Genomic DNA, 24,184 nt, shown 5'->3' on the forward strand with positions numbered 1-24,184 from the left:
GCAGAGCACAAACCGAGGTGTGGCGAATAAATGTAACTTTTTATCTTTATAACTCAATTTAACTTTTTATTTTAAGCTCCCTTGTGCCAGGTGGAAGAAATTCATTCCCATCTGGCTTCTCCCAGCTTTTCTCCAGGGTGGGTTTAAATTCCATAGAGTTTACATAGTGCCAGGAAGCAAGACGGCACTGAGTCCTTGTCATGATCTGTCCCAGCCGCCATCCCCTGAGATGCCCATGGTCTCATTGTGTCCTATCTCTTGTCCTTACTGGTCTCTACTGCATTGTCCCTTTTTCTTTTTGTAGAGCCTTTCCCTCTCTCTCTCTCTCTCTCCCTCTCCCTCTCTCTCTCTCCCTCTCCCTCTCCCTCTCTTTCTGCTTCCTCATCCCTTCTCTGAGGCAATAAATTCAGAGCAGCCTCACTCAAATAGGAGAAGGGCTGTCAGGGGAAAAAGAAGCTCTGGAAGGGAAAACATTGTTAATATTTCAACATAGTACCCACCAGACGTATAGGCGCAGGAAAAAAACAACACTGGGGGAAATACGACAGAATGTTAACAGAGATGCTGTGTTTCCAAGAGGTGGAACAATGAATGAGTGTTCTTTTCTTATTTATATATTTTTTTTGAACTTTGCAAAGTTTCTAAAATGGGTATTACTTATATCATCACACACACACAAATTATCTAAACCAGTTCACTTGTAGTTTGTAGTCTATGCAAATCAAATTTATCGCATGAGAAATTCCTGTGAATCCAAGCATAATTAACAAACACAATGCACATTCCGAAACAAGTGTACAGTGCACAAAATATAAAGCCTAAAGAAGGGCTCATCCACAAGTTCAGTAGCTTGGGTTGGTCTCTAGAGTGGCAAGCAACCACTTTGGTTATGAAGTTAGGTTTGACGGTATTGGATGAGCTAAGCATGAAGGAGTAACCAAGTGAACCAAAGACTTCATGATGTACATATTTCTAAGAGAGGTTTCTGCGCCATGAGGGAGTCGGGCTTTCCAAGGCTACAGCTGATGACAATGTGGTGAGAGGATGCCTTAGGTTTGGCAGGTTCTTGTAAACAGAGCCTGAGACAGGGATTCTTGCTCAAGTGACATGTTGGGAAGAACTCTTTAAGAGAAGGGGAGTGAGGGAAGCAGGATGGGGCAGGGGGAAGAGCCAAGGAAGGAGGGGTCTCAGCTGGAGACCGGCTTCAGCTGCATCTCACGGGGACCTCTCGAGCACAAACTGCACCACAGAGTTCGTCCCACCTTGAGGCAAAAGGGCCGGTCTTTTGTACCCCGTGTCCGTCAGTCATGGGCAGGGGGCACTGGGCTGCTCCAGTGGCCAAGGGCAATTCTGTAGAGAAGTAGGCACCCGTGAGCCCCTAGCACTCCCCCGTGCCCAGCAGCTGGGGAATGCAGATGCCAGCCACGAAAGACTGACTTGGGGTTACTTGGGCAAGCCTGGGTGACCATGAGCTGATTACAGTGTGGGTCAGGGTCAGCGTGCAGGAGCAGGTGACACTGAAGACACCAGAGATGACAGCAGAATTGGGGGTGGGGATGAAAGCTATGGGCCAGCCAGCAAAGTCTTCATTGACTGTGGGCGGTGTGACCGGAGGGCCAAGGATGACAGAGAGAAGGAGGGGGAGATGGTGGCAGAGCCAGGCTGCACGACCCTCAAATCAGCAGGGATTTTTACACAAAGAAGGAGAAATGAATGAGTCAAACCTTGAAAACCAGCTGGACCCCTGCAGGCCCTCCCTGAACCAAGTCTGCCTGCAGCTAGGACTAACGGCCATAGCCAGGCAGCCTTTCATGTGTGCGTTTGATATCTAATGCTTAGGAATCTGCAAGTTCTATGAAAACAGAGACCTTATCTCTCCTGCTTCCCAGCCTGTGGTAATAGATAAATATCTATTGAATGAATAACTGAACCAACCAATTAATCTGTCGTTTATCATTTCTCAATAGAGGCCACTGGCATAGTAACAAAGAGCACAAGCTCTGAGGTCAGACATCTGAATCTGAATCCCAGTTCTGAGCCCCAGCTGTTACATGGGAAATGCTGTGAAGATTAAATGAGTTAATGATGGATGTAAAGCACTTGGTACAATACTTGGCAGGTGGTACATTCTCCATAAGGGCCGCCGTTGGTAACATCCCTTTTCCAGGAAAGCTCAGAGCCATCCCTTACGGGGTGACCGAGGGATGCAGGTGTGAGTGCGATGGGAAGGGCGGGGGAAAGAGCAGAATTACGGGCTGAGGTTGCGCCCCGGCCCCTGCGCGTCCAACTGGCCCAGCCCGGGGCGGAGTCTCTTCCTGCCGGGCGGGAGCCCAGCGGTCCCCTGGTGGCCCCGGGGACCAGGACAGCTGTGTGGACGCCGTCTATGCGGGCTATGGCGAGCGCGGCCCGGGGATCCGGCCCTTGGTCCCCGTTCCTGCTGCAGCTCGCGGCGCTGCTCGGGACGCTCGAACCACAGGTGAGAAGCGGGCGGACACGGAGCCTCCAAGGTCGGGGCCGGGGGCGCAGACGGCTGGGGCGCGGCGGGAGCACAGCGGGCTCCTCTCCCTCCCCCGGGTCCGGGTCGCCCCAAGTCGGCCCCTGGCCTGAGAAAAATTCCTAGCTTTGGGGAGTTGCCGGTTGCCCCACGAGCTGGAGAGACTTGCCCGCGCGGAAGAGCGCAGGTAGACCCAACACCCCGCGCGTCCTGCAGCATGGGGGTGGGGGTGGAGGGAGGGGACCCTCGCTTTCCTGCCAGGCGTCCTAAAACTTCTGGAACCCCGGCTTCCTTGGAACTCAGGATCCACTTGAAGGTCCTCTGTCGAGAAATGCGCCCATACACCCAGCTTTACAGACAAATTCAGGCGGATCACAACGCTCCCCCCTTACCCGTGACTGGACCCCTGATTCACAACCTCTGGGATCAATAAGCCGGAGGTATGGGTATCTGGTGCAGCCCTGCCAACAGCGGAAAAATCCAGTCTTACAGAAATGCAGTGAGAAGGCAAAGCCAGGACTAGAACCCACGTGTCCAGCCTGGAGCCCCCAGAGCAGTTATTGGGATCATAGAGGCAACTGCTCATGCCACCCCGTGCCCACTTCCAGCTCAGGACCCAGATGACGGTTGCCAAGTAAGAATGTGAGCACAGTGTGGCCAGATCGGGTGTTTCCAGAAAAAATGAGAAAAAAAACTAGAAATGAGAAAAATGAGAAATCTTGATTTTTTTTAAAGTGAAATCTTTCCAATTTTTAAAAACTTGGTAGCTAATTATAAACGAAATTTTAAAAACGATGATGGTCAAACGAAACTCAACAGTGGGCAATCAGTCCGCAGCTTCTTCTCCAGATCACTTCTCCCTCCTGCCACGCTGCAGATCACAAAACAGGCCCGGAGAAGAGAGGACCCGAAGGTAGTTTCCTGACTCTACTCCGAAACCATTGGCTTGGCCCCAAGCCTGAGGGTCCTGGAGCAGGATGTGGCCTTTGCAGGGGTGCGGCTAGGCCACCCGGATGTTAGGGTTCCTGCTAGGAGCTCAGCCCCACCCTGTTTGCTCAAGGAAGGGCTGGAGCAGGTGAGTTAGCCCAGCAGGGGCCAGACGCAGGGCAGCACCAGCCCTCCCTCCCTTGGCCACCCCCCCACTTGGTCCAGGGGGCCTGCTGGAGCCTGGCACCAAAAGCAGCTGGGCCGGTTTGGGGAGACGGAATGGGTTGGGGGAGGCAAAGGAGAAAGGGACCGGGCACTGGAACCAGAGAGATGGTGTTCAAGTCCCAGTTCTGCCACTTATCTGTGTGGCTGGAGGCTAATTACCTAACCTTCCTGAGCCTTAGTCTCCTTCGCCTGTGCAATGGTGAGAATAACAGCACCAATCTCTTAGGGAGGCTGTGAGGGTCACTGAAGTCCTTTTGTAAAGGAGCCAGGCCCCCCGGCTCCCACCATAACCCCTCTCTAGGGTCGTGGAGGTCAGTGGGAGGAGCCAGCAGCTTCCCCAGTCCTCCTTCCTTCTTTCTCTGTTTCCCTCTAGGGGAAGGGGAGTCACAGCCAGCCCTGCCTGGAGCAAGCACTAGGGCGGTCCCAGGCCTCTCAGAAGAGGTGACTTTGTTTCCACTGCAGGTTCAGACCTTCACGCCAGAGAACCTCCTGTTCGTGTCCACCCTGGATGGAAGTCTCCACGCACTGATCAAGCAGACAGGGGACTTGAAGTGGACGCTGAAAGACGGTAAGCAAGGGCAGTCACTCCTCCCTCCTTGGATCTCGCGTTGGGGGGAGGTCACCTTGGCGTGGACGATAAGAACATGGGGTCTAGAATCCAAGAAGCAGGTGTCCGCAGGCAGCTTTACCACTTACCAGCTGTGTGACTTTGGGAAAGTCACTTCACCTCTCTGAGCCTCAATGTCCTCACCTGTAAAAGGGGGCCAAGGGTAACAACCCTACCTCACAGAGTTCTCGGGAGGATTACATTACACTCGTGACAAATGCTTGGCTTGGTGTCTGGCACCCAGTAAGCACCAATGTGAGGTATGCCTTTCAACGGGGAGTCTACTCATGCCCCTGTCCCTGTCCCTACAGATCCCATCATCCAGGGGCCCATGTACGTCACAGAGTAAGTGGACCCCAAGGAGCGGGCAACTGAGAGATGGGGAAGCCATAGTTGCCTGGAGGGGCGGGTGGGCTGGAAGCAAGGGAGAAGATTTGGGTCCGGAGCTCTGTGGTGCCTCCTTTGAGGGTGGGCCCCTACTGGCAGGGAAGTTGGAGGGGAGGAGCCCTCTTGGAACCAGGGGGCGTGCACCCAACCTTCTCCCGTTCCTCTCTGCCCCACAGGACAGCCTTTCTCTCAGACCCAGCTGATGGCAGCCTGTACATCTTGGGGACGCAGAAACAACAGGGATTAATGGTGTGTTTCCTACAGTGCTTGGGATGGGTGAGGGTCAGGGCTTCTGTTAGCCAGAGCACTGAAAGGGTGCAGGGCTGTATGGTCAGAATCCAAGTGTCCTGCAGAGGGTGAAGTCTGAGAGCACTGGGGGAAGGCTGTCTGGAGGGGTCTGTTGAAAGGGGGTGGTAGGGTGACTCTGGCTGTGTCTGCAGAGCAGGTTGACCGGATGACTGTCAGGCCTCTGAGGGCGTCACGGGGGGTTCTCCAGGGGACTCTGAGGGTTTTAAGGGGAAACCTATGTATCAGTTAGCTTGTGCTAAATAACAAATTGCCCCCAAACTCAAACTAAAAATACAAACCATTTATTTAACTCATCATTTTGTGAGATGACAGTTTAGGCTGGACTCAGCTGGGTGGCCTTGACTGAGTTTGCCCAAGCATCTGTGGTCCGCTTCCGGTCAGCTGGCTCTCTTTCTGAAAACTCGTTGGTAGTTGGCTGGCTTTTGATGGGGGCAACTGGGCCAGGGGTCTCTCATCTTTTAACAGGCAAGCCTGGGCTTGTTCACATGGTATCAACAAGGGAGCCAGAAGCAGCAAGAGAGGGCGAGGCCAGTGCATGAGCATTTTTCAAGCTTTGCTTATACAGTCGTCCCTTGGTATCCACAAGTCAATCGTCCCCCACCACCAAAATCCAAGGATGCTCAAGTCCCTTATTTAGAATGGCACAGTATTTGCATATAACCTACACGCATCCTCCCATATACTTTATTTTTTTTCACATTTATTTATTTATTTTGGCTGTGCCTGGTCTTAGTTGTGGCATGCGGGATCTTTAATTAGTTGCAGCATGTGGGATCTTTTAGCTGCGGCATGCATGCGGGATCTAGTTCCCCGACCAGAGATCGAACCTGGGCCCCCTGTACTGGCAACGCGGAGTCTCACCCACTGGACCACCAGGGAAGTCCCCCTCCCATATACGTTAAACCATCTCTAGATTACTTATAATATCTAATACAATGTAAATGGTATGTAAATAGTTGGCAAGTGTGCGGCAAATACAAGTTTTGCTCTTTGAAACTTTCTGGAACTTTTTTTCCCAAATATTTTCAATCTGAATTTGACTGAATCTGTGGGTTCGGAGCCAGCGGATAGGGAGGGCCGACGGTACCGCATTCGCTAAAGTCTCATCAGCCAAAGCTGGTCATGTGGCCAAGCGCAGAGTCAGGCAGTGTCAGAATTCTGACTGTGCCATGGGATGCCTACCGGGATGGTCTTACGCATGTGATTTAGGAAACCGAATTGGTAAGAAATGTTAGCACGTGAGCAGGCAAGGTCCCAGCAAGCAGGTGGCACACTACAACGGGAGAGTTTGAGGCGGTTTTATTAACGGGATTCCTTACAAAGGTGTGGGCCGAGGTAGGAAACCGCAGGGCAGGGTGCTGTGTCCTATGGCCCATACCGTGGGGTGCCACGTATCAGCCCTAAGCTCAGAGGAGGGGAAGGATCCAGAGGGGGCTTGAGGAGAGGACCACCGGGAAGGAGCTGAGGCCTTTGGGGGAGGGACACAGCCAGCCCTCCATGACTCTGTGGAGAGGAGACCCAGGAACACTCGCCTTGATTCTGCCCCTTCCCCGTATCCCAGCCCCCGACTGGAAGCCAGAGCACAGGGCGCCCACTGATGGAATCTAAACAAGTATGTCTCCCATGGGGAGGGCCGGGTGGAGAGTGGACCTCCAGTCCCATCCAGCTCTGGGGGTCATCACTGGGTCTTATGGGCAGGTGTGGTTGTGAGTCTCATCACTCTCCCCGCATCTGGGATAGAGTCCAGTCGCCCTGACAAAGCACACCAGGGCCAGCTCACTCGTGCCGTCTCTTCGCTCACCTACAGGCACCCATGCATGCACACACCTGCACACACACCGATCAACTTATTGAATGTGCCAGCTCTGGGGCTTCACCCAGCTTGTCCCCAAGAGTCTGGAACCCTCTTCCATTCTGCCTCTGTTTCCCCAACTCAGTCAGGATGAGCCGCAGCACGCTGCGACAACAGCACACAAAGCTCCGTGGCTCCAGAGAGCTTGCTTCCTGCTTACAGCGTGTGCCCAGCGTTGGTCCCCCGGGGGCTCTGTACACTGTGGTCTACTGGAGACCCAAGCTGTTAGACACTCCATCGCAACCGAGGCTTCTCAGTCACCAAAGCAGAAAAGGAGAACGAGGTGAAGCACACCCTGGCTCTTGTAGTATCCATGTGGACCTGGTCTCTTCTGCTCCCTCCCTCTGGCTAAAGCAAGTCTCATGGCTGTGCCCACTTTAAGCAGGAAAAGAAATATAATCCACCGGGAGCCCAGAAGAAGAAGCAGAATATTTGTGAGAAGTGCTCCCCTTCCCCTGGCTGTTTCCTACTCATCCCTCAAGTCCCAATGTAACAGCCAAACTCCTTCCCAGTCCGTGATCTTGCCTCCAGCTGACCTCACTTTCGGCCACTCTGCCCCTCTCCATCCCCACTCCTGGTGCACCGGCCTCCTTGCTGTTCCTTAAACATGCCAGTTGGTAGGTGGCCCTGCCGTTGGCCTCAGCATTCTGTCCCTCTGCCCAGAGCACTCTCCCTCCACATGACCCTGTGGCTCACTCCTCCCTTGGCTTGGGTACTTACTCCCTAGCTGGGCTATGTGATATAACATCTCAAATCAGTGTCTATCCTAGTTCTCTGAGTTTGTTTTGATAATATTTACCACTACCTGGCATTATGGTTTATGTGTTTTTGTTTGTTTATTATCACACACACACACACACACACACACACACACACACCAGAAATGTAACTCTGTGCAGAAGGGCACTTGGTCAGTCTTGGTTACAACAGAGTCCTAGCACCTGGCTAGTAATAGGTGCTCATTAAACGGTTGTTGAATGAATGAATAAACAACTGAACTTCTTCCATCAGTCCATCTTCAGTCCCCCACATCTGCATCAGGTACTCTCAACTTCATGTGCTCCCCTGTCATGCACTAACCGTACCAACCATAGGTTGTATGGACTTCTTTTGTTGTCCATCCTGACTGAGCCCCCGGGAAGCCCCGACTCTCTTTCCCTCAGTACTTGCTTGTGCCTGGGGTGCTGTCTGGCAAGAGCTCTGTATGTGGAGTTTGGGGATCTTTTTCACTTTGATATAATTTCAAATGTAAGGAAAAAATGCAAAGATAGTTCAGAGCAATTGTTTATTCCCTCTACCCAGATGCGTCAATTTTTAACATCTTATCACTTTCACTTTATCATTCTCTCTTAACAGATGGATAATATTACACATGTGTGTATAAAATTTCTTTTTCTGAACTATCTGAGAATGAGTTGCAGACGTTATGCTCCTTTACTCCTAAAGCGTCATTGTGCATTCCTAAAACAAGGATTTTCTCCTACATAGCCTGAGAGTAAATTATCAAAATCAGCAGATTTAACGTTGATACAATAGTGTTATCTAATCCACAATCCATATTAATTTTGTCAAGTTCCTAATGGTGTGCTTTATTGTTTCCAGTCCAGAACCCAAACCAAGACCACCCCTTGCATTTGGTCCTCATGTCTCTTGGGTGGAACAGTTCCCCAGCCTCTCCAAGGTTGTCATGGCCACTGAAGTTTTCAAGTCTCAGCAAGTGTTTTTGAGGTGGTCAGGCCAGCATCATGTGATCAGGTGGCATCTTGGCACTGGGAGTGGGATTTTCTGCAGCGCCTCAAGAGGTTGTGTAGCAGAGTGGTTAAGTGTGAGGGGTCTGGAAACTAACTGGCTATGCTCAAGGCCTGGCTCTGCTACTTAGCAGCTGTGTGATATTAGCCACATTACTTAGCCCCTCTGGGAATGGATATGATAATAATTGTACCTAACGAATAGGCTGTATGTGCTTCTCTGCTATTTCCACTCCCCAGAGACTGCCGTTCACCATCCCTGAGCTGGTTCATGCCTCCCCCTGTCGCAGCTCTGACGGCGTCTTCTATACAGGTAAGCGTCTCTCCAGCCTGGAGTCCTGGTCCAGCAGGGACTGGACCTAGGTCAGGACAGGCCAGCTAGGCACAGCACGGAGAGGCTGCACACCCTCTCCAGGCCATCTTGAGAGCGAGCACATTTCCCACCTCCACAGGCCGGAAGCAGGATGCCTGGTTTGTGGTGGACCCTGAATCAGGGAAGACGCAGATGACCCTGACCACAGAGCGACCCTCTACCCCCCGCCTCTACATCGGCCGGACGCGTGAGTCAGGCCCCAGCTGCTCCTCGAGCTCTGGGAAGCCCCCCTTTTGCTCTGCCCAGGCCTGGCAATTGCTATCCACGCTGGGTCCAGGCCAGTCAATCACTCTGTCAGTCAACAAACACTTCCCTGAGCACTGAACAAGGAGCGGGGGACACAGCAGTGAGCAAAACAGACCTAGTTTCTGCTATCCTGATGCTGTTTGAAGACTCTGGCCTCCAGGCTGGGTGCTCGGGAAGCCCCCGCCCCCATGAGACGATGTCCCCTGGATGGGAATAGAGGAGCACCACGTGGGCGCTCCTGGTAACCCTGCTTCTGGGTGTCCCCAGAGTACACGGTCACCATGCATGACCCCAGGGCCCCAGCCCTGCGCTGGAACACCACCTACCGCCGCTACGCAGCAGCCCCCGTGGACGGCTCACCTGGGAAATGTGAGTGCCTCCCTTCTCTGGCTCCACCTTGGAGCAAGGTCCCCAACTCAGGGAACCCTGAGTGGTATCCACGACCAACCCCACCACATTCTGACCCACCTGAACTCCTGAGGGACCCCACGTACTGAATGACACACCCTTGATAGACAGCCCTAAGTGACCCCTCTCGACACCCAGCCTGACCCTCCTGTACCTTGAGCAGCTCTTAACATCCTAATTCCTCTGTACTCCCAATAAGCCCAGCCAGGTCACCCTGGGTGCTCCCCACCTCCTGAGTGACCCCAAACAACCCCTGCACACCCTGAGCAGTCCCCCAAATGTTGAACAACCCCTGACAGATGACCCTAAGTGACCTCCCCCAGACTCACCACCCCCTTGATATTATAACTGTCCTTCCCTATGTTTCCTAAAACTACAAATGTTAGATTTTTAACCTTTGGTAATATGATATTACAAAGAAACTGCTTTTCTTCTGTTATTGTTCAGCTCAGTCATCTTCATATATGCTTAATCCTTCTAGTTACTTGGGTTATTGCATCTTCTTCTTTTTTTTGTTTGTTTGTTTCATTTCCCTTGGTATACCAGTGTCTTTGTTACTGGTTCCTAAGAACTCATTTATGACTAAGGATGCTAACCATTTGTCAGGCAATGCAAATGAAACGCCATATTTTATTGCCATCAATTTACTATGGTGTTTTGTATTTTAGTTGTGTATTAAAATATAATCATGTGTTTTTAAAAAAATAATAACTCTCCTTCCCAAATGCCTGAGTGACCCCAAAGGTGCCCCAAGCCACCTCTCAGACCCTGACTCCACCATTCCACGAGAGAACTCATGCAGGCGACCTTGACACATCACAGGTGACACCCAGAGGGCCCCTGGCTGACACCCTTCACCTTCTAAATGACTTCCACGCTACCCACATGTCTCCAGACCTCCCTGACTGACCAGCAGCCAGACCATGACTGACTACCCCACATCCTAAGCGACAAGGACTGGTTCACACACCTGAGTCGCCTTTGGATGACCATGACTGACCCCCTACGTCTTACACAGCTGCCAGCTGACCCTGATCAAAGTGACCCAGTGAACTTCCTATGTCCTGATTACCCTCCAGGTGATCTCACCTGACCTCCACGTACCTGAGCGGCCCTCCTGATGGCCCACCCTCAGAGCAGCTTCCCCACCTCAAGATGCTCCGAGGTGCCTCAGGTCAGGGCTCCCTGACCACATCTCCTCAGCCATCTTTCTTGGCAGACATGAGCTACCTGGCATCCTGTGGGATGGGCCTGCTGCTAACGGTGGATCCAGGAAGCGGGGCGGTGCTGTGGACCCAGGACTTAGGCGTACCTGTGGTGGGCGTCTACACATGGCACCAGGACAGCCTGCGCCAGCTGCCCCATCTCACACTGGCTCGGGACACCCTGCACTTCCTTGCCCTCCGCTGGGGCCACATCCAACTGCCCGCCTCAGGCCCCCAGGACACTGCCACTCACTTCTCTGCCTTAGACACCCAGCTGCTGTAAGTGCCCACGCCTGGGGACTGGGGAGGAGCTTCTGCAAGTGTTGTAGCCCAGGTCCAGTGGGCAGGTGTGATGTCCGACCATGACACGCCAGTGCAGCTGAACCAGGGGTCAAAATATTTCAAGCAGTTTGGTAAATAACCAGTGCCCTGCACCACCCCCCATGTGCTCCCAGGACCCCCTGGTTGGCCCCACTGTTCAGCAACTGATAGGGTAAAGTCTGGCCTAGGAGGGGCCTCCATGTCTCTACCCCAGTGCTACAGCAGGCACCTGTTATGCTTGGTAGGTACTATGTGTTTACTGATTGTTGAAAACTTTAAATATGAACCTTCCTTGCAACACCAAATACATTAGTGTCCCCATCTTGGGGAGCCGGAAGACAGACTGGGAAAATTGGGGATTATCCGTTCTTTCAGTTCATCCCACAAATATTAATTGAGCACTTGCTATGTAGCAATTGCTTGCTAGGCTCTGGGAGTACAGTAATACAGCCAGTGTTCCTACCTACAAAAATCTCAGAGTCTAGTAGGGGAGACAGGTACGTAAAGACGTAATCATAATATGGTATGATAAAGGATGAGATAAGAGAAGTATAGGGTGTCATGGGAATGTATAGGAAGGGCACTGAAATCAAGACTGGGGGCAGAAGGTAATCATAGAAAGCTTCCTAGAGGAAGGGACCTATAAGTTGAAACCTAAAGGATGAAGAGGAAACGAGAGAGAGAGAGAGAGAGAGAGAGAGAGAGAGAGAGAGAGAGAGAGAGACCATGGCAATCAGGGAACAGATTAAGTTAACAAAATAAATTAAGGCTGGAGCACGGCTCTGAGCAGAGAATAAAGTCTGAGGCTGTTAAACAGGGATCTTGTAGGATCATTTAAAGGGTTTGGGACAAGGCTAAGGAGAAGCCACTAGAGGGTTTTAGGCAAAGAAGTGATTTGATCGTATTTTCATTTCAGAAAGATAACTGGCTGCAGTGTGAAGAGTATCTTAGAATTGTGGGGAGGAAGTGTTCACAGAATATTGCATTAGTTCAGGCAGGAGATGAAGACACTTTGGACCAGGGCAGAAACGCTAGAGATGGAAATAAGTGGAGGGTAACAGATATTAAGAGGAAAAACCAGTACAAATTTGGTGATTAGAACAAGGAGTCAACCATTTTGCTCAGGTTTCTAGAGGCGCATGAGTGCGGTCGTTTTCAAAGGTAGGGAGCACTGGAGGAGGAAGTGGTGGGGGTGAGGAGGAAGTGGGGGAAGAACGGGGAGGAAGTGGGGGAAGAAGGGGGAGCTAAGGAATGAGGAAATGAGTTCAGATTTAGAAGATTGAGCTCATGGAAGAGGTCTGGGCTAGAAATAGATTTAGAAACAATGACTACAGAGCTTGTATCAGTTAGCTTTTGCTATATAACAAATCAGCCCCAAAATTTAGAGCTTCAAAACAAACAAACATTCATTATTTTTCAAGATTCTGTGGGTCAGCTGGGTGGTTTTCTGGTTTGAGCAGCCAGATGGTGGCTTGGCTGGGCCTGGACAATCTAGAATAGCTTCACTCAGCTCTCTCGTAGTTGGTGGACTATTTAGCCTATGGGATGTCAAATGAGGTCTCTCATGCCCCTGCAGACTAGCCTGGGTTTCCTTCTTTGGTGGTCCCGGGGTTCCAAAGAACCCCATGAGAGGGCAAACGCCAGTGCACAAGCATTTCTCAAGACTGTGTTTGTGTCACATCTGCTATTGTCTCACTGGCCAAAGCAAGTCACTTGGCCCAGCCCAGAGTCAGTGTGGGCGGGGATAATACAAGGAAACGGGTACTACGGTGACTGAAACTACCCACCACCATCACTCATTCTCCTCCCCCTTTTCCTCTCCCCCACTAGGATGACGCTGTATGTGGGGAAGGATGAAGCTGGCTTCTATGTGTCTAAAGCACTGGTTCACACAGGGGTGGCCCTAGTGGTGAGAAGGTTCTCTGAGGGGCTGGAAAGAGGGGATAGAGCAGGAGAGAAGTCTCCCCCCACCACTCCTGACTCTCCACCTTCTTCCATAGCCTCGTGGACTGACCCTGGCCCCCACGGATGGCCCTACCACAGATGAGGTGACACTCCAAGTCTCAGGAGAGCGAGAGGGCTCACCTAGCACTGCTGTCAGATACCCCTCAGGCAGTACGGCCCTCCCTAGCCAGTGGCTTCTCATTGGTGAGACCCCCTCTACCCAAATTTAGAGTGGATAAAGGACCTGTGAGCTCAGTTTATGAGCTGGAAGGCTGAGATCACCTCCAACCCATTGACATTTTCCCTGCCCCTTAGGACACCATGAGCCACCCCCAGTCCTGCACACGACCATGCTGAGATTCCATCCCACCCCAGGGAGTGGGACTTCTGGGACCAGACCCTCAGGGGGCACCCAGGCCCCAGCTCTCTTCTTGGAGGTCAGTGCTAGTGGGGTAGAGGGCATGGGGGGAGGTGCGGCAGCGGGGGTGCAGCCCTTGGACCTTTTCCTCAGGCTTCTAGGAATAACATTCGGGGTGGGTCAACTGACCTCACAATTTCTCGGAAGGAAAACTTTCATTTGTTGTTATTGCCAGAAGAGTGTTAGAAGTGTTAAAAAGATATTGGCTATCTAAATTGTGAAACATGGGTCACAGTTTTCTTTATTCTTCTTCAGTTTAAAGTTTACAAAATATTTATCAAGTGAGAAAATGAAAATGGAAAAACTATAAAAGCATGTCCTCCTGGGAGAGGACTGGACAAGAGTTGCCAATAGTTCAAGTTCAGAAGGAACAGGCATGACCTGGAGACGTAATTCTCAAATCTGGTTGCTTATCAGAATCACCTAGGAGCCCACTCCACCCGCCCCCGCTGAATTCAGAATCTCTGGAGGTGGATATCTGAATTTTTTGGTGATGCCCCAAGAGTATCTGAAGTTTTAGTGATACCCCAGGAGATTGCTTGTCCTCAGCTAGATCTGAAAGACCAGTCCACTGGGGCACCATGGTGTTTCAGCAGCATGGAGAGTGCCAGGTTTCCCACCACTCACTCATCACCCCTTCAGCTAAGCCCAGCCCTATACTGGGTCATGAAGAAGGGTTAGGGGTTCCACAGTGGGAGGGGCTGCTAAGAGTGAAAGGTTCTTTGTCCCCAGCTCCTGAGCCTGAGCCGGGAGGAACCTTCGAACCTGGAGCTGCATCCTGAAGAGAAAACCCCAGACCTGCATCCAGGACTGGGACCCCAAGACCTGCTGGCAGCCAGCCTCACTGCTCTCCTCCTGGGAGGATGGCTTCTCTTCCTGATGAGGCAGGTAAGCCCATCATCCCTGGCCTCAGGCCCCTCTCATGGTCTTCCTAGGGGGAACTCTGGTTCTCTTCTCCAAGACCACTTGGCAACTTTCTCCCTCACCCAGATCCAATTCTGCCCCCTGCTGTCCTCTTGGCAGCTCCCAGAGCCCTTGATACTGTGCTCTTTATGCCAGTGCTCCAGGGACAGGCCATCTCAGGCACAGCTTCTGGGCCCATCATGGGTCAGGGGCTGGCCAAGGCTGGGCCCTCTTAGGCCCCCATGTTTCAGCAGCAGCAACAGCAGCTGGCAGAGAAGCAGTGGCAGCAGGCCTCCCTGGCACCTGCAGGCCCGTCTCACATCTCACAGGATGCTCAGTCTCAGCCCTCCGGGGCCACCCCACGGAGCCGCAAGAGGTTTCAAAACCCCCCAGAGCAAGACCAGCCACTCGAAGACCCTGAAGGTGAGCTTACATGAACAGGAAAGGACAAAGTCAGGGACAGAAAAGAGAGGGGAAGGTTTAGCTTCAAAGTCGGTGTATTAGAAGCCACTATAGTGGGGTAGCCAGGCCTAAATGAGTTAACAGGAGAGAACGTCAAATAGTGCCTGCTATGTAGTTCAGCCCTCTGAAAATGTTTTCCATCATTTTTACTGTTGTCGTTATGTTCAAGGACCCTGGATGCAGATAGAACTGGGTATAGATCTAACTCTACTAACTGTTAACTTTGATGAATTGCTTAACTCCTCTGAGCTTCAGTTCTCTCATCTGTCAAATGGGAATAATAACACCCACCCCATGACATCACTTCATGATGAGAGGTTACATCACCATTACTATCAAATCAGACTATGTGATGTTATTAATATTTGTGTTAAAATAACATCATATTTGGTAACAATAATAGTAAATCACCTAGGTACCATTTGGTTCCTTTTCTCTTTAGGGCTTTTTATTTTTTAAACGTTTCTCTTCTCTTTTCTCAATTTCATCCTATAAACAAGCCCTTTCAAGCTTCCTCTGGAATCTGTGGGATGCCCCAGGGGAACTTCCACATGCTTTTAGTGGTCAGTCCAGGCTACTTCTCTCCTGTTTCTTTGGCTCCGGGCTGGGCTGGCCTCGGTCCTTTGTGTGAACTGCTGCTGGACCCTCCTGTCACTGCTCAAACCACTGCCTTGGAGCCTTGGAGCCACTCTGCTGTGCCCTTAACTCAGCGTGAAGTCCGCCCCATGCTTGGCGTGCGGCTCCCGTGCGGCTCCCAAAGTTCCCCCTTGCGTTCGCCTCCCTGTGCTGAGAGGGAAGCAGCTCTCTTCCTCAGGGCTCAGCTCTTGTAGAAAACCCCCCGCTGCCGAGTTGCCTGAGCCCTGAGAGTTGCAGTTCCGATCACTTTACTGGCTCTGGGTGGGTCCAAGTAATACTCACCCCACTGCACCCTGAAACACTCATCTCCTTGGACCTTCTGACTCGAGCCAAGTCTTTCCCCAGATGACCCAGACTCCACTTGTCCCAGGTGGTTCTTGTCAAATGACCTTGCTGTTCCTCCTGCCATCATCGTTCAGGTGTCCCTCACGACCCCGGTCCACGGTCCCAGTCATTGACAGGATGGAATTCCTTCCCCAGACGTCTCAGTCCCCTTGTGAGTCCGCAGATACCGATAATCCTCAGAGGAGGAGAAAAAAAGATGTTGAATCCCAGCCCTGGCTCATCCTTGATATATAAAACACTTAAACTTCTTTACTCACTATAAGAAAATAATCAAAGTGATATCAGTGCTTCAGGACAAGAATCCCAGCTAGAGCTTGGTACCTTTGTTACAAAACTCAGTGGTAACAATCTCTTTATAATACTGGATTCCCTCTGGAATTGAAAAGAAACCTTTCTATTTCTTTCACTTTCTTCGTTTAAAGTTTTCATAAACTTTACTTTGGTGTTTTCATGACCTCTAGGCAAAGCCAGGAAAGGACAGGCTGTTACTAGGCTCTGTGATAAATGCTGTGATGCGGTTGGGGAGGCTACAGGGAGCTATAGGAACACAAAGGAGGGGCATGTAGCTCAGACATGGGGACATGGGAATTGTCCTGAAAGGCAAGTCTAAGCTGTGATCCCAAGGATAAGAAGGAATTACCCAGGTGAACAGGGAGGCGGGGGACAGCAGCAGTCCAGGTGGCACCAGTAGCAAGGGGAAGGTTCAGAGATGAGAGGAAGCAGGGTACACATTCCGGAAGCTGAAAGGAAGGTGGCAATCTCATGCTCATGGGTAGGTCAGGTGGATAAAGTAAACAAGTGAAGCAGCCACATAGGAGAGAGAATAGGGCATGATGGGACTGTGGTAAACTGGAGAACAGGTGCTTGGGCTCAGCCTGCCTTGCTTACTGCTGCAATCTCGACCCAGAGCATGGCTCAGGGAATATCTGTTGAGGCAGTGGCTGACTGGCCACTGCAGGTTCTTAAACAGCCCTTCTCAACTCAATAAATATATATGGAGTGAATATGTGCCGAGCAGGTGTGAGGAACAGGCAGAGTTAATAGGCTGGGACTTGCCCATCCAATAGGCAACAATATGGAGTCCAGTGTATCAAAAATCTTTAGTGCAGGGAGAGTCAAATAAACGAATGTGGCAGATGGCAGAAAAGCTTCAAGAACCACTCTCCAAAAAAGCCCCTGCCACACTGGCACCGTGTGGCAACCTATTCTTATTCTTAGGACCTCTATGTCAGGAACTCTGACTTTGGAAATCTTGCTTCTCCTTTTGGTGCGGGGAGAACAACGTTCCTCGGGACCTTTTTATGGTTCACAAAATCTACAGCGGGGTCCTGTCCCACTCTCATTTAACCTCCACAAATCCATCTACACGTGCCTGGTTGGGTGTCCTCCGGGACCACCGGCTACATGGTACATTCAGCGGCAAGTGGGCGCACTCAAGCCTGAACCAGAGTTAACACTGAGAGCTCACATTTATATGGCGCTTACTGTGTACCGGGCACTTTCCTAAATGCTGTGCGTGCATGAACTCGTATGATAGTCACAACATTTCTGTGAGGCGGATACTATCATAACGCTGATTTTATGGAAGAGAAAATGAAAGGTTCACGGCACCCCACCCCAGACTCACAAAGCCAGTAAGGAGCAGCTCAGGAACTCAAAAGCAGGTCAACTCTGGGATGTTGCCTCTGTTTGCATTTTGGCAATACCCATGAAGACAGGTGACCACTTTAATGGTTTCCCAACCCGTGTACAAGAAGCAACACAATACATCACATGTTCTTGAGGTTTTCAGAGGGAATTCTGACTGTACACTGCTTCCCCATCGTGTGACAACTTTTGATTACTTTAGAACTTCTCTCCTGCCTTTGCTGCTTCTCCATTACCATGATATGGAAGGCTGAGCAAATGGTGAATATCTTTGTGCAGACTGAGCCTCCCGGCTCATTATTATTGTTTTTTTTTTTTTTAAACATCTTTATTGGGGTATAATTGCTTTACAAGGGTGTGTTAGTTTCTGCTTTATAACAAAGTGAATCAGTTATACATATACATATGTTCCCATATCTCTTCCCTCTTGCGTCTCCCTCCCTCCCACCCTCCCTATCCCACCCCTCCAGGCTGTCACAAAGCACCAACCCAATCTCCCTGTGCCATGCGGCTGCTTCCAACTAGCTATCTACCTTACCACGTTTGTTAGTGTGTATATGTCCATGACTCTCTCTCGCCCTGTCACAGCTCACCCTTCCCCCTCCCCATAACCTCAAGTCCGTTCTCTAGGAGGTCTGCGTCTTTATTCCTGCCTTACCCCTAGGTTCTTCATGACATTTTTTTTCCTTAAATTCCATATATATGTGTTAGCATACGGTATTTGTCTTTTTCTTTCTGACTTACTTCACTCTGTATGACAGACTCTAGGTCTATCCACCTCATTACAAATAGCTCAATTTCGTTTCTTTTTATGGCTGAGTAATATTCCATTGTATATATGTGCCACATCTTCTTTATCCATTCATCCGATGATGGGCACTTAGGTTGCTTCCATGACCTGGCTATTGTAAATAGAGCTGCAATGAACATTGGGGTGCATGTGTCTATTTGAATTATGGTTTTCTCAGGGTATATGCCCAGTAGTGGGATTGATTGCTGGGTCATACGGTAGTTCTATTTTTAGTTTTTTAAGGAACCTCCATACTGTTCTCCATAGTGGCCGTATCAATTTACATTACCACCAACAGTGCAAGAGGGTTCCCTTTTCTCCACACCCTCTCCAGCATTTATTTTTTGATGATGGCCATTCTGACTGGTGTGAGATGATATCTCATTGTAGTTTTGATTTGCATTTCTCTAATGATTAATGATGTTGAGCATTCTTTCATGTGTTTGTTGGCAGTCTGTATATCTTCTTTGGAGAAATGTCTATTTAGGTCTTCTGCCCATTTTTGGATTGGGTTGTTTGTTTTCTTGTTATTGAGCTGCATGAGCTGCTTGTAAATTTTAGAGATTAATCCTTTGTCGGTTGCTTCATTTGCAAATATTTTCTCCCATTCTGAGGGTTGTCTTTTGGTCTTGTTTATGGTTTCCTTTGCTGTGCAAAAGCTTTTTAAAAACTTATTTATTTTTAGCTGCATTGGGTCTTCGCTGCTGCGCCCATACTTTCTCTAGTTGCGGCGAGTGGGGGCTACTCTTCGTTGCGGTGCACAGGCTTCGCGGGCTTCTCATTGTGGTGGCCTCCCTTGTTGTGGAGCACGGGCTGTAGGTGCGTGGGCTTCAGTAGTTGTGGCGCACGGGCTTAGTTGCTCCGTGGCATGTGGGATCTTCCCGGACCAGGGCTCGAACCTGTGTCCGCTGCATTGGCAGGCAGATTCTTAATCACTGCGCCACCAGGGAAGCCCCCTGGCTCATTATTTCTGCATTCAAGGCCAGAAGTCTGGCCTCCATCCCAGCATTGAGGGTGCTCCTGAAACTAGAGTTAGTTTTGAATCTAACCCAGAAAGCACATAGCAAGTCTTCACCTCATGCCAAGGGCATCCAGAGCAGGGAAGGCAGACACATAAGAGACAGGAAACGCAGCAGAACGAAGCAAGTAGGTACAGAAGAGGGGTCGGAAGTGCTCAGGGACCCTCACCTGGAGCCAGCTGATCATGGCTGGTTCAAACAGGCTTTCCCGCAGCTCTGTCCCTGCTTCCTGAGCTGCCGGAGAGACAGGCCCATCTTACTTGTGGGCGATGTGCTTCCAGCAAGGCCCTGGGCCCACACGCCTGAGTGTCCATGGTATACAAATTTCGGTTACTGCTTGCATCTCGTCAGGAGATGAGAGTGACTGTTTAAGCCAATAATCCAGAGCAGTGCTGAGGGACAGCTTAATACTTTTCTCACTGATCCCTGATGCTGATTTTCATTTGCTTTTCCAAGAGCTGATTAGAGAGACTGAAGCTGGCAGCTCTTCCTAAGGAGAGTGTTCTCAGGGCCACGGAGGGGCACACAGCTCTAGGGGCGCCAGATACACTTAGCTGCGAGCATGGGGCCCCTTGGATCTGAGCAAGGTGCAGCCTGGTGCATTGTGAGGGGTCTCTTGCAAGCAACCCAAAAGGAAGAGCAGTAACAGTCCAACCTCATCCTTCTTAACAGGAAACCAAGGCCTTCTGGGGAATCCCTGCTGCCCTAGAACTAACTCTGGGACAGCTCAGCATCCAAATGCCCACTGACCCCGCCCCGCCCTCTTCCAGGACAGTCTTTTCTGCAACAGCATTCACCCTCCTCACGCTTACGGCTGCCAAAACTCACCTTCCTGTTGGAAGCGAATTCCTTAGTTAAAAGGGTTTATAACTGGTGGAGGTGGGTAAAGGAAAGAAACCTGCGCAGAAGATGCCAAAACAGGGAGAAGGATAAAAGAGGACAGTAGAGTGAACCTCTCCCCCACCGTTTCTTCCATTAATCCTCACGATAATATTGTGCAGGATCCTTGACATAGGTCCCACTTTACAGATGAGAGGACCAGGGCACAGCGGTTAAGTCACTCGCCCAAGTTCACACGGATTGAGTGGCAGCACGAGACACTGGACCCAAGCAGTCTGGCACCAGGCGGGGCATGGAAGGGGGAGGCCGGAGAAGGGCCGAGGTGGGGGAGCTGGGACTGGGCAGGTCTCCCTGAGACCCCCCCTCCCCTCCCCCCAGCCGAGCAGCTCACCGTGGTGGGGAAGATTTCCTTCAATCCCAAGGACGTGCTGGGCCGCGGGGCAGGCGGGACTTTCGTTTTCCGGTGAGCGGCAGCCAGGAGCCAGGCTGGGGATGGCCACTGTCCCTTGGAGAGCCATTCTCTCCGAGAACCCCCGAGGTGGGCACAGTTCCTAACCTTTGCCTTCTTCTGCCCTCTGGACCTCCGCTCGCCACCTCCCAGGGGACAGTTCGAGGGGCGGGCCGTGGCGGTCAAGCGGCTCCTCCGTGAGTGCTTCGGCCTGGTCCGGCGGGAGGTGCAGATGCTGCAGGAGTCTGACAGGCACCCCAACGTGCTCCGCTACTTCTGCACCGAGCGGGGACCGCAGTTCCACTACATCGCCCTGGAGCTCTGCCGGGCCTCGCTGCGGGAGGTGAAACCTGTGCTCAGGGATGGGCGGGGGGGCAGGGTCCTGGGCCGCGGGGTGACCTCTGCCCCTCGCCGCTCCCCAGTACGTGGAACACCCGGAGACGGACCGCTGGGGCCTGGAGCCCGGGATGGCGCTGCAGCAGCTGATGGCGGGCCTGGCCCACCTGCATTCCTTACACATAGGTACCAGCCCCTTCCGCCCTCCATCCAAGCTCCCGACTCCCCCCTCAGCTCTCAACTCTGCTCCGCTCTCACAGTGCACCGGGACCTGAAGCCCGGCAACGTCCTCATTACGGGGCCCGACAGCCAGGGCCGAGGCAGAGTGGTCCTCTCAGACTTTGGCCTCTGCAAGAAGCTGCCCGCTGGCCGCTGCAGCTTCAGCCTCCATTCAGGCGTCCCCGGTACAGAAGGCTGGATGGCGCCCGAGCTCCTGCAGCTCCTGCCCCCAGACAGCCCCGTGAGTCCTCCCGCCGCCCCAGGCCGCAGTAATCATTCCCTGCCCAGTGCCTCTCCTGTCCGGGCCCGCTGTGTGACCTTCAGTCACTCCTCCAAGCCTGTTTCTTCATCTGTAAAGTGGGGATAATTCCTCCCTTCTTACCCAGGGTATGGTTCTTAACCAGGGATGATTTTTGCCACCTTTGGGCAATGTCTGGAGACATTTTTGGATGTCACACTTGGCAGGGGAAGGGAGGCTTGTTACTGCCATCTAATGGGCAGAGGCCAGGGACGCTTGCGAAACATCCTACAACGCACAGGACAGTCCCCCAGGACGAAGAATTATCTGGTCCAAAATGTCAGTAGTACTGAGGTTGAGAAACTCTGAACTAGAAAATAGTTTTCATCTCTACTGTGATGCACAATCACTGGGGAACTTGAAAAAAATTCAGGTGCCCGGGTCCCACACCCAGTAACTGACCCCCAGTGACTGTAACGTGTAGCCAGCGTGGAGAGCCACCCAGATGCGGAGGGTTCGGGGGAGCATCACATGAGCTGATATAACTGGAGCACAGAGCAGTGTCTGACCTCCAGAGACACTTGAGTTGGAGACCCCAGGATTACAGATTTTTGAGTTGGTGTGTAGGGGAAAGTCACAGGCATGGATGAGAGTAACACGCAAGGACAGTCACCAGGCAAAGCCACCCCACCCCTGAAGTTTAGAGAAAGCTAGGATTGGCAACCTGGAGGCCCAAGGACCAAAGCACTGATGTTAGGAGCCTGTGCAGGTTTTGATTTTTTAAATTAGCAGCCAATATTTTAACTTCTGGGAAATTGCACATAAAAGTCTAGATTTCTGGATTCACTTGGAAAATCAAAAGCTCTGCCACTGAGAAAGTCCCCTGGAGGCAACCAGCTGGAGCTAAGTGCCAGTGGCCATGTGCGGACAGGGCCAGCAACAGATCATACAGTCCTCACCGCTGCCTGATCGCCTCATGCGTGCCCAGCTTCACTTGGTTGTGTTGCCCACCAGACTTGGAGGAATGACACTTGGAAACCTAAACTAGAGGCTCAGTAGGGGCAAAGGTTTTGGATGAAAACCGTGGGTCCCTTTCAACAGTGCAGAGGGGAGGGGATCTAGGGCCAAGAGGATGCCTCTTGGGAAGTGTCCTTGTGTCCTAGTCCGAGCCAGATCCCCAGCTGCCATATCAGCCCTGGGGAGAATGTAGCCCGGCAGACCTCCTGGAGCAGAGACTTCCTCCTTATGCTTGTCCCTCTGGCCCCCAGACCAGCGCAGTGGACATATTCTCTGCAGGCTGCGTGTTCTACTATGTGCTTTCCAGTGGCAGCCACCCCTTCGGAGAGAGTCTTTATCGCCAGGCAAACATCCTTGCAGGCTCTCCCTGCCTGGCTCACCTGGAGGAAGAGGCCCACGGTGAGGGGGACCTGGGCTGGCAGAGGAGGGAGGAAGCAGGGCAGAGCCTGCGCGGGCCTGAAGCCGTCCCTCCCTCTTGCCCCTACAGACAAGGTCGTTGCCTGGAACCTGGTGGAGGCCATGCTGAGCCCCCTGCCACAGGCTCGTCCCTCTGCTCACCAGGTGCTGGCCCACCCCTTCTTTTGGAGCAGAGCCAAGCAGCTCCAGTTCTTCCAGGTCAGGAGGAAATCTGGGGAGCGGCCCCAGAAAGTCCCAAGTTTGGGTCCTGAGCAACAAGAGAGGGGAAGCCAGATTGGTTGGGGGAAGAGAGACTCGTCTACCTGTTCCAGGCAGCCCAGATCCTTATCTCAATCAAGGCAGAGCCCAGACTCCCGAACGCTGCCATCTTGGCACTGCACGGTCTCCTCAGCACCGCTTCCCCAGCCCAGCTGCCCCTCATGTGAGGCTAGACCCCATTCCTTTCAGCCCTAGTCGTCCCTCCTGCTATACTCGTGCCCAGACAGCCCATTCCACTTGTGTGACCTTGAGCCTCTTGAGCCTGTTTGCTCATCTGTAAAACGGGGACGACAGCACCTCTGTCACCGGTTGGATTAGACCCCGCACAGCACAGAGAAGCCACACTCCATAGGAGGCAATAATACTTACCCTAACCCGAGCAGCTTCGGCGGCTGCACTGCCCCAGCCATAGGACACTCCTGGCCTGTGGCCTCCGAGCCCACTCAGGAGGCTCAGGAGCTGTGGGTCCTAGGACGCCAGCGACTGGCTGGAGAAGGAGCCTGAGCAGGGGCCGCTGGTGACGGCGCTGGAGGCGGGTGGCGCCGAGGTGGTCCGGAGTGACTGGCACAAGCACATCTCGGTGCCGCTGCACACAGGTAGAGGCCAGACTCGGGTGGCCCAGGAGGCCGAGGGGAGCCCAGTGGGGACGGCTGTGCCAACGACCTCCCCGTCCACAGATCTGAAGAGGTTCCGGTCGTATAAGGGGACGTCGGTGCGAGACCTGCTCCGTGCTGTGAGAAACAAGGTGTGTTCCAGGGCTTGGGAGGGGCCTGGAAGGTGGGGAGGCCTGGTCCAGCTAAGCCCGGGCTCTCTGCTCTGACCCCTCCAGAAGCATCACTACAGGGAGCTCCCGGCCGAGGTACGGCAGGCGCTGGGCCCTGTCCCTGACAGCTTCGTCCAGTACTTCACAAACCGCTTCCCACGGCTGCTGCTCCACACGTACCATGCCCTGAGGAGCTGCGCCTCTGAGAGCCTCTTCCTGCCCTACTATCTGCCGGCCTCAGGGGCCCAGGCGCTGAGCCTGGGAGCTGCTGGGAGCTGAGATGGCCTGGCGTCGAAAAGACCAGCAGAGGCTGGGCCGCCAGGGACACCAGAGCAACAGTGTGGCCGGAACCCGGGTGCCAGGCACCCCTCGGGGAACACAA

The 24,184-nt window shown here is 52.3% G+C and overlaps 1 protein-coding gene across 1 annotated transcript; it reads left to right on the forward strand.

Moving 5' to 3' along the window:
- The first annotated feature begins 2,392 nt into the window (after positions 1–2,392).
- On the forward strand, positions 2,393–24,102 carry ERN2 (endoplasmic reticulum to nucleus signaling 2). Its single transcript, XM_019922053.3, has 22 exons — positions 2,393–2,476; positions 4,109–4,214; positions 4,565–4,598; positions 4,817–4,916; positions 8,790–8,862; positions 9,002–9,109; positions 9,436–9,537; positions 10,796–11,060; positions 12,933–13,011; positions 13,103–13,250; positions 13,362–13,483; positions 14,197–14,352; positions 14,622–14,790; positions 20,485–20,569; positions 20,708–20,897; positions 20,977–21,076; positions 21,151–21,350; positions 22,616–22,763; positions 22,852–22,979; positions 23,512–23,635; positions 23,717–23,784; positions 23,869–24,102. Exons 1-22 carry the CDS (start codon positions 2,393–2,395, stop codon positions 24,079–24,081), a joined length of 2,802 nt encoding a protein of 933 aa, XP_019777612.2. The 3' UTR covers positions 24,082–24,102.
- Positions 24,103–24,184: the final 82 nt, after the last annotated feature.

Source organism: Tursiops truncatus, chromosome 15, assembly GCF_011762595.2.
Source record: "Tursiops truncatus isolate mTurTru1 chromosome 15, mTurTru1.mat.Y, whole genome shotgun sequence".
NCBI classification, from domain to species: Eukaryota; Metazoa; Chordata; class Mammalia; order Artiodactyla; family Delphinidae; genus Tursiops; species Tursiops truncatus.

Bases quoted from the DNA above. Each gene is read 5' to 3' on its own strand.
- ERN2 (XM_019922053.3), top strand. From the start codon at position 2,393: ATGGCGAGCGCGGCCCGGGGATCCGGCCCTTGGTCCCCGTTCCTGCTG. The intron at 13,484-14,196 runs GTCAGTGCTAGT...CTTTGTCCCCAG, and splicing joins CCCCAGCTCTCTTCTTGGAG to CTCCTGAGCCTGAGCCGGGA. The intron at 23,636-23,716 runs GTAGAGGCCAGA...CCCCGTCCACAG, and splicing joins CTCGGTGCCGCTGCACACAG to ATCTGAAGAGGTTCCGGTCG.